General features: G+C 47.4%; 1 protein-coding gene across 1 annotated transcript in view; it reads left to right on the top strand.

Moving 5' to 3' along the window:
* Positions 1-9,882, top strand: part of efna1b (ephrin-A1b) — a 10,067-nt gene extending 185 nt beyond the window's left edge. Inside the window, exons 1-4 of the mRNA XM_030369615.1 lie at positions 1-91; positions 7,902-8,197; positions 8,310-8,498; positions 8,672-9,882. The exon at positions 1-91 is cut by the window's left edge and continues 185 nt beyond it. Of these exons, the coding sequence (XP_030225475.1) occupies positions 1-91; positions 7,902-8,197; positions 8,310-8,498; positions 8,672-8,793 (698 nt within the window). The 3' untranslated portion in view covers positions 8,794-9,882. The remainder of the gene's footprint in view (positions 92-7,901; positions 8,198-8,309; positions 8,499-8,671) is intronic.
* The last annotated feature ends 699 nt before the right edge of the window (positions 9,883-10,581 follow it).

Genomic DNA, 10,581 nt, shown 5'->3' with positions numbered 1-10,581 from the left:
TGGTGTGGCTGATGGTTCTGGCGGTCAGCATCTGCGGGTGGTTTGCATCCGCGGAAAGACACAGCGTCTACTGGAACAGGACCAACCAAAAGTAAGTTAGGGAATCATCAACTGTGTGTGTGTGTGTGTGTGTGTGTGTGTGTGTGTGTGTGTGTGTGTGTGTGTGTGTGTGTGTGTGTGTGTGTGTGTGTGTGTGTGTGTGTGTGTGTGTGTGTGTGTGTGTGTGTGTGTGTGTGTCTGTGTGTGTGCGTATCTATTAAAAAAGTTTACCATTCTCCATGGTTAAACATGCTGCTTTTTAAAGTTTGGTTGTCTGTGTGGTGATGACGGTGATGTTTTGATGTTTCGCTATGTGTCTGTGTGTGTTAGAAAAGTCTATTCCATGTGTCTATTCTGCCTTTACAACCAACGTGATGAGCGCTGCATTGTGCACCACGGCGTAAATTGAGAACAGAGAAATATAGGCAGTAGATGCCCAGACAGATGGACAGACAGATTCATCCCTATATTTAACTGCAATACTTAGAGACAGTCTCACCCCGTTAGCAATAAATAGATCGAGGCTGACAAGAGAGAGCTGAGCAGGGCCTGGCAGTCAGCGTCTCTTCACGCAAGTCCGCACAAGCGCGAACGCGTCTGGGCGGAGTGGGGAGGGAGAAGACCCCCGAGTCCTGCCGAGGAACACACATCTATTTTGTTTCCTCTTCCATCAGTAGTATAATATAATATAACAGGCCTCCATCGTACATGTTCGATCAATGGCGCTGCTGGGCAAACACAAGAGCGAGCGATGCGGGATTTATTAAACTTTTAGCGCTGAAGCAAGCGGTTGAAAATATAGTAGGCCTATATAGTAGGCCTACAGGTCTATATAGAAATATATATACTTTGAAAAGGCTTGGAAGAGGAAAAGTGTCTCGTTTCAGTTGCGGGGATCGATTTAAAACTCACTATTAAATCGAAACACGGGCAATTAGACAGCATGGATTGTTGACCTGTCTTGATTAGATTTTGGAGGTAAAAAGTTGGGAAATTGTTCAATAATATTGCTCAATTGAATTATGCAATCATTGTGACGTTCACGTGGAAAGTTTCTATCTGGATAACCCATGATGAACCATCTTTGTGTGACGTACTAATTAGGAGCTGTATATGACTCAGTGACTTACCTGTCTCGTGCTGCTTACCTTTCCATTCGAGGCACACCTGAGTCATAAGGAGTTCCTCTGCTCCATAATCAGAACCAAAGCATCGTAGGCCTGAGGTAAACAGTCAATATTTTTTCTAAACTGATTATACGTTAAATAGTAATAACAAAAGTCATTATAGAATACTGAATAAGCCACAAACACACACACACACGCACTAGAGGTCTCTAGCTTGCCTGTGCCAGTGTTCTATAATCCGGCACTGGACTACATTCCCAAAATACAATCATAGAACAATAATCTCCTGGCAGGCCTCACATAGAAACGATCATTGATCCATGTCATATCATACAATAACTACAAACATGCAACAACAGATTAACAACAAAAGGACCACCATCAGAGGTATATCATTTTCACTGCACTGATCAGGAAAGACAGGAACAATTTATTAATAATCTTCTGAACCCTGTATGTCACCTATTATTCCCACCATGTGACTGCACAGCATAATCTCTTGATCAAGTCTAAACCCACACACATCTCTCTCTCTCTCTCTCTCTCTCTCTCTCTCTCTCTCTCTCTCTCTCTCTCTCTCTCTCTCTCTCTCTCTCTCTCTCTCTCTCTCTCTCTCTCTCTCTCTCTCTCTCTCTCTCTCTCTCTCTCTTTGACTGAAAGCCCCCTGCCCCTCAGTGTCCCTGATGGTCAATCACTCACCTTGTGTTTCCAGGGGAACCAAGATATAGTATCTGTGTGTTGTGTGTGTCAATCATTAGCACACCTACAGCAACACGCAGCCAATTCATGCTAATGAATTTCCCTTTCTTATTGTGACAAGTGATTGGTCGAAAGGGAGAGTGACAGCGCCCAGATGGCAGCAGCTGGCTCTCTGACGGCGGGGCGGGAGAGTGTGTACAGCGACTTCACCTCTGACCTCTGGTGTGTGTGTGTGTGTTGTTTGTCTGTTGGATTTACTGGTTGTCTTGGGCCCTCGAGGGATTGGACATTTGAGATAGTGTGTGTCTATGACAGGTAGAGAGACATGTTCTTCACTGCTTTATCCAGCCTCGTTCTGACTCTGTGTCTGTATGTGTGTATCTGAAACCCCGTTGGCCTTTACCAGCAGGTTTATCATTAGTTCCGGGCGAGGAAGCTGCTTGTTTTTTGTTAGAAAAAGAGATTGGTGATTACCTTAGTCATTTTATCAAGACCTGGATGTGTGAGTCACGCCAGCGCACACTTTGGGGTGGGAGAGTGTGTGTGTGTGTGTGTGTGGGGGGGGGGGGGCGGGGGGGGTTGTGGCGCGTTAATATTAGCCCCAGCCAGCATTCCACACCCCCTGTTACTATACTCAACTCTGTCAGCTGTGTGTGTGTGTGTGTGTGTGTGTGTGTGTGTGTGTGTGTGTGTGTGTGTGTGTGTGTGTGTGTGTGTGTGTGTGTGTGTGTGTGTGTGACGTGTGTACCTGTCTGCTCCTTTCTCTGCCTCTACTCCCTTTCTCTTAACCACGCTCTCTGTCTCTCTCTGTCTTTGTCTCTCTGTCGCTCTCATTTTTCAAGTCTTCCAAACTTTAGCTCATTCTACTGCTTATCTAACCGTATCTCTATCTTGTTTTCTCTGTCCCTCCAACCACTCATTTCCTCCATCACCAGGGGTTAAAATCTCACATCTCAATGTCTGGGCAATCAGACATCAGTTTGTAGAGATTCCAACTTGACAAGCAATGTGGGAACTAATTACAGGTCTGCCTTTTCCATTTCGAAAACTCACACACATGTCATGCGCACAAACACACTAGTCCTTCTTTGTAGCTGCACTCTCGGCTCTTCCTCTCACCTCCTTATCCGCGGTCCAGACTTCCTCTCTGCCTTCCTCAGACCCCCCCCCCCCCCCCCCCCCCCTGTTCTCATGGACCTTCCTCCAGTAGTTTTCCACTCCATCCAGTTCCTCTCATTCTTTATTTTGCATACAGAGGGCTGCTTCGAACCCACATTCCCACCATACGTGTGGGCATGGATACATATGTTTGTGTACATGTCTCATTCATAGCATTTCACGCATAACTTAGCATTGCTTTCCACTATCGCCCCCTACAGGACAAAGCCAGCAATAAGCTTACTCCACTCAACTAGAATACAGAACGAATATAATATATACTGTTTAGTACATTTAGAATGAAGGTGGACTGTATTTGATCAAATATCATTTATAGTCAAACGTGTTCAAACCAGTTTTTCACACACAGATATTAACTCTCTCTAAACCCCCGGTACGATAGCTATTAAAACGGCCGTTTGGCCCTTCCTCCTTTCATTGTGAATATAAAAGGCGCCAGCAAACAAAAAGGAAAGGGATGGCATGAAAATATGGGGCTCTTGGGGGGGGGGGGGGGGGGGGGGGACCAGAGAGAAAGAGCTATTTGTGTTGAGAAATTAGTCGGCCTGAAAAGATCTGGTATATTATGTCAGCTTTCAGGAATGAGGGACATAATGGAGGCAGGGCAGGATTGGGGGCAGTGGTAGTGGGGGGGTTAATATAGAAAGGATAAAGAGGGGACAGACGGAGGGTGAAGGGAGGGGGACAGTGATGGATGATGGTGGGTAGGGGGGGTTGGGGGGGGGGTTGGAACTGAATGAGTGAGAAACTGCTCGGGTCCAAGTGATGCCCCGAACGGTTGAACAAACCACAGTACACACTCTCTGAAAACGCCTGACTTCTGGGATGTCACCATCAGCAGGAACAGCTCCTAGCATTGTTCCCCAGCGGCGGAGGCATGGAGGCAGAAAGAGGAGGCCCCTCATCCGATTATTACCAGCCAATGAACCGGAGACGCGATGCAGCTCCAGATTAGCATCGAGGCTAATGTAGATGGACTTCTTAGCATATATTACATAGGCTCTAATAGAGCGACGCGCTGCTAAGCAGCTTAGATCATTATGAACACCTCGTCAGCGCGCGCGCACAGAGGTGTGAATCTGGCCCTCCGCAGCACATTATGAGAGTATTTAGTGTGGCTCCTCCATGAGGAGGAGCGCACACTGGAAACCCGATGAGTGCATGATGTGAAAGCAGTGTCTGAAACCCCTTCCTCACACACACGCACACACAGACACACACACAGACACACACACAAACACACACACACACACAGACACACACACACACAATGTGACATTCCAGTGCCTGCACACACTGGTTACCTGCAGAGCATATGGAGGGAAATGCATCTGTTTAGTGTTTCAGACGGTGCTGCTTACTTGTCTCTGTGTGTTTACGAGTAATAAGACTCTGCGTCGTTGCTGAGTCAGTGGTGGTGTTTGCGACCCTGAGCCTAGCCCTCTGACCCTGACGGACAGTGAGAAACACTCCCTGGAGAAAGCCAGCTCTGTCTGACTGTAGCATCAGCGCGGGTGCTGACCCAGGGGACAAACGCAGTAAGAGGAGGAGGCGGAGGGGGACGCTGCACAACACAAAGGTGTGTGTGTGTGTGTGTGTGTGTGTGTGGGGGGGGGGGGGGGGGCATAGGGGAGAGGTGACAGAGTGGTAAAATGGCCGGACATAAAAGCAGGGGCCGAGAGAATGAAGTGTTGTAACAACTAGCCTGCTGCTGTACCCCCGCTTAGTGCTCTGGGACGCCTTACACCCTGACGTCACACACACACACCTACACACACGTACATACGTACACATACATACATATACATACATACATACATACATACAGACATACATACTTACAAACATACATACTACTTACACACGCTTACACAAACACTTACACACAGACATAAAACACACACACAGTCATACACACCTGCATACATTTAACTGACACACACTATCTACACATACAAAGACACACATATGTCTGGAATTCGTCCGCTGACGCTGTTTGTGCGCTAGCTCCCTGGTGTGAGATGAACTCTCTAGGAGAGGGGATCAGACAGGATGTAGGCACCCTCCGCAACCCTCTCACACACACACACACACACACACACACACACACACACACACACACACACACACACACACACACACAAACACACACACACACACACACACACAACACCACCATCATTATCAACAATAATTTATTCCACAAGCACATAAACAAACTGCATTCATTCAAATCAAAGAAGACATTTGGCAGCTGACTTATTGTTTGCACAATGAACACACAAACACACAAAGACTCTCCCACACACACACACAGCCACACACACACACACACACACACACACACACACAAACACACACACACACACACACACACACACACACATACACACACACACACACACACAGTGACTCTCACACACAACAGTGTTGCTATCACATCAATGTGACTTTCACTCTGCCGAGAACTGTCAGTCGGTGGTAGGGGATGGATAGAGCAAGTGAGAAAGATGAGACGCTGTAAAGATATCTTCTAGAAACAGGCCATATGGTTGAGTGAAAGCAAGAGAGAGAGAAAGACAGAGGCAGAGTCAGAGAGAGATACAGAGAGGGAGAGAGAGAGCTACTGAAGGGGTGTAAAATCCAGTGGGCCGCTTGCGGATTGGATTGGGTTTCCTCACCTTCACGGAAACTCTTCAACAGTCTATACAGTTAGACTTTTAACATGTTAGCAGCAGTCATAAACACACGCACACTCACCCACACCAACGATCACTACAGTGCGGGCAGTGACCGCTGCATGGGCTGAGGAGGTGGTGGAGGGGGAGGGGTGGAAGGGGGCCTGCAAGCTCTCAGCTTTGTGTCTTTGTTGGAGGGAAGGGGTTTAATGATGCCCTTTTCATTTCCCCTGCCCTGGGTCCCTGCAGAACACATTTACCCCAGACCCCTAGCAGCTTTTAATTAGTCAGATGGGTGGGAGGGTGGTATTATGGGGTGAGAAGGGGTGATGGGTGAGGGAGGGGGAGCAGGGAGCTTCTAAAAGCATGACATTGAGCTGTGAATGAGATTAGCAACAGAAACTATTTTGCAGACTTTTGAGAAGAACAAGAAATCCGATGGTGTGTTTTTCCCGGGGAGGTACAACTGGCACACTAACAAGCAGAAGAGACAAGGTAGATCTCACACTCCATTTACCAGCCGCGACTTCAGCAGGGGATTCCTGCTGAGGTCCACATGAGTCTTGTTTCGGTCGGACCCTGTTATTACTTCTCGGGAGTCAACAAAGAGAGCGAGAGAGCAACAAGACTGGCGAGCGAGAGAGAGATTGTTTGGCCAATTAGGGCTTCTACAGATGAAAGCATCTGTTTGTGATTCTCCTGGAAAACTGTCTCCTGTGGTGTGCTGCTGCTTGTCCACCGCGCTCCCTTTCACTTACTAACTCAATCCCTCTCTGTCTCGTTATACACACACGCACACGCCTCTGACTTTGTAGCCAGGGGTAATTGGGGGGATATTCCAGGTATGTTTGATTCGCCATCGCTGACAGAGACCTCTGATTTATCAGTTAGCTGTTGCTCCCAAGCATAGGCCCATGCTTCACTAACAATGCATGTTTTGACAAGCCGGTTACGAGCTAAGCGGTGCAGAAGCAGACAAACAGAGGGGGAGGGGGTCAGGGGCCCTCGCTTGGAGCCAGTGAGTCTGTCACCTAACAAGGGGTCCAGACAGGAGCCACAGCAACATGAAACATGAGGGGGGGGGTTGGTGGTAGTTAGCTTTGAAGCAGGAGCCATGATCATACATCCAACATAAACAAACACATTTAACACACAACAAGGGATGTGTTTTCACACACACACACACACACACACACACACACACACACACACACACACACACACACACACACGCTTATACCTAAACATTATCTCATACACTGCAATCGTAGTAATGTGCAAATGATGGCTTGCCATAGCCTTGTGCTAAATGTGTACACTGATCAAAAGTGACTCTGGGACAGCTTGTCACACCTGTATACTGCTTGGCCTGCACTGGACAGCCCTCGTCTCTCAATTATTACTTCTCTTTTCGAAAAAAACAACCTTACGCTAAAGAGGCAGGCACTTTTCATGTGTACATGGGGTAGATGGGAAAATACATGGGTAGGGTGCAGGGCAGAGAGGAGACAGGGAAGAGCCATAAAACTAGGGTGAAGATAAAAGATAAAAGGGGAGAGAGCGACAGTCTGTCTGTCTCCCCCCCCCCCCGCCCTACTGATTGATGGAGTCGGAGCCGAACCAGAGACAGACTGTTGGGAGACAGAAGCTCAGGGCCAACAGCCCTCATTTTCAGAACACTGGCAGTACTCACCAACGGATAAACTAAACAAAGTTCAGAGACGCAGCAAAACAGAAGTCAGTTCAATCATGTTGGATCGTGTAGGAGAGCCCTTGGTGAACTCCAACTAACCCAGAGTCAAGGGAGACGGAGAGGAAGATTAATGGCGTGCCTAGGTTATGGTGTGTGCTTTCCAACATCGGGTCTGACCTGATAGGCTTCTTTCTAAATCTGTCAGCGTGACAGGTCTGCACACGTCCCACTGAGAAAAATAAAGGCCTTGTTGTCGACACGGTGCTGGGCGGACTTGTGTTACCTGTTCATAACTACATGTGCTGGCTTCAGATCCGTGCTGGTTTTTTCGCTGTGCCGTGCGTGTTTCACTAACCCTCCCAGCCCAATGGATCCATAGCACACCCATACTCTGACGCCAAGCTGCCAATGGGTGTCAATGTGTGTGCAAACTCCAGTACTTCAGTGGTTGACCTTTTCCGTTCCCATCTCTCTCCCTCTCCATAGCTTCCTGTGGGACGAGTATGCGGTGGAGGTGCGGATCAACGACTACCTGGACATCATCTGCCCGCACTACGCCCGCGGCGAGGTGCCTTCCCAGGAGGCCGAGCGCTACGTGCTCTACATGGTGGAGAAGGAGGACTACGAGGTGTGCAAGCCGCACTCCTTCGACCAGCTGCGCTGGGAGTGCTCGCGGCCGTTCGCACAGCACGCGCCTGAGAGGTTCTCAGAGAAGTTCCAGCGCTTCACTCCTTTCACCCTGGGCAAGGAGTTCCGCCAGGGAGAGAGCTACTACTATATCTGTGAGTATTACACACAGCTAGTCATGTAGCATAGTCAACAACAGGGAGCTCTGTTGGTGTCAACACCAGTATTACTGTTGTGCTAAAGAGTCCTCCTCCCTTCTCTCCGCAGCCAAACCCCTGCACCACCACGGTGAGGAGTGCCTCCGACTTAAGGTGGAAGTCACAGGGCCCAAAGGCCCAGCAAAGGCCAAGGCAGACAAGGCCAAGGCGGAGGAGGTGGAGAAAGCCGGCTTCGTTGGAGGAAAAGTCAAGTTCTCCGAGGCCGGAGGAGTGCACAACCCTAACAATCTCCCAGCAGGTGAGGATTGTTCCAGAACATTATATTGCAACAACAGCTACAACACCTATAGCAAGGCTGTGGCCTCTATTAAAAGAGTAGTAGTCGTACCTCCACCGGCTGCCTTTACCACGGGGGAGTGGGGCAATACGTTTACTGACACCTCTCTCTCTCTCTCTCTCTCTGTTTATCAGACGACCCGGCTGCCATGGAGCCAAATGTCCAGAGGAGCGTTGGCAGTGCTGGTGTACAGCATGGCTCCTACTCCCTTGTCTTCACAATCGTCCCCGTTTTATTAGCGCTGGTGCTCCACTGAGGCGGCCTAGGTGCAGCTGGAACAGAGACAATGCTCACCTAGTCAATGCTGGTCATTGACACAACAGACATTCAACAGAGTTTTTTACAGAGATTTTTTTATACAAGCACAAACAAAGCTGCAGGTGTCTGGTTGTGTGTGTTGGCGTTATGAGTGTGTCTGCGTGATTATGTGGTTGCGTGTGAATGCAGAATACCCCGGGGATGTTGACCATCCCAGGAAGAGGACCTTGAAGATGTATTTTTGGTGCTTTTTTTATGCCAATGGTTTTGTTCTTCTTTTTCGTCATGTAAATCTGTCTAGTATTTTATTCTGTATTCATCAACAAAGGGTTCAAACGTGTGTGTAAGGAAAATGATGAATAGAAGTTTGAACTTTGTGTCTCATTACAAAAATACAGTACACGTGTTATATTCTAGTCATTATGCTTCCGACAATTACATATACTGGAAATAGCATGTATCAGTGGTATACTTTGTTTAAAGTTGTTGTCATGTTGTTCGGTGACTTAAAGCTTTTAATGTGACTCCAGTAAATACAACATATTGTCATACAAATTCAATGAGGAACATCTTCACATTTAATCCAAAATCTCCATCCTCTGTTTTATTAATGGCCGTAGGTGGAACATATATCCAATGAGCACTTTGTGATTGGCGTTATGACAGTAATTTTCTCCGTATGAAACTCACGTGTAGAGTTTTCTCAGAGCTGTAAAGTGGCTTTCATCAAACAAAACAACAGCAGACATCTTTCTTCACATCGACTTCTCTGTCTGGTAGCCTGTTGTTGTTTTATTTCCGTTCCTATCGCCATTCAGTCATTATCTGACTGTTGGCAACAGCCTGGTACTCTGTGTCCAAAAGATGTGCCATGTGTCATGGTCATGACACATACTTAACATGAAGATAATTTAATCACATAAATTAGGTTATTCAAATGATTTGATGAGAGTCAAAGAAACACATTTTTATCTTTCCTGTTTAAAACACTGATGTTGTTTTGTAAATGTTTGTATATTTGAACATAAAGTAAATTATATGAAAAGTTTGAAATGTGAAAAAAATTAAAAGAATGTTATAAAATTAATTGGCCTGTTTTCAACCAATTATTGTGTTAGGGTTGCTGACATTTTGGTGTGCTATTCTAACAAAACGTGAAGAGTATGCCCTTTGCTTGACACATTGTACACACATAGTCCTGTTCAAACGCAGCTAATATTTCCAAAGCCATCTTCACTCTCACGCAATATCTTTGCTCTTCACATGGTCCAGAAGACCACAACCTCCCATTATCTCTCACTCCCCTGACATGGTTTACCCTGGCCAGGACTTCACAGTCTCCAGAGCCAACACCACCGTGGAGTGCGGGGGAGGAGCTTGAGGGGGGGGGGGGGTCTGAAGGAGGGGGGCAGCAGTGAAGCGGGCGGAGAGTAACCCCTTGTGCAAACTGTCAACAGGGTGTAAAAGTGTTTCTTTCTCTATCCTCTCAGACCCCTTTACCCTTCACTTTTGCGTCAATACATGTACCTTCTTTCAACCTCCCCCCATCGTTTTAGCACAGCTGCCTGTCAATCCACACGGCTGTTGGAATGAAAAGGTGCTGGTTGCTTGCAAACTTTCCTACTCGACCCCCGCCAGGACCGACTCGGGAGATGAATTGCTACTGCCAAATGTCACTCTGCTGTAAAAACAGTCAAACACATGCACAGCGAGCATCACAGGGACATTCATATGATCCTATGTGCCGGATAGTATATCAAATAGGGTGTTCGACTCCCAGCCGGAA

Source organism: Gadus morhua, chromosome 11, assembly GCF_902167405.1.
Source record: "Gadus morhua chromosome 11, gadMor3.0, whole genome shotgun sequence".
Classification (NCBI taxonomy): Eukaryota; Metazoa; Chordata; class Actinopteri; order Gadiformes; family Gadidae; genus Gadus; species Gadus morhua.
This window is presented reverse-complemented; position numbering and strand designations above follow the sequence as displayed.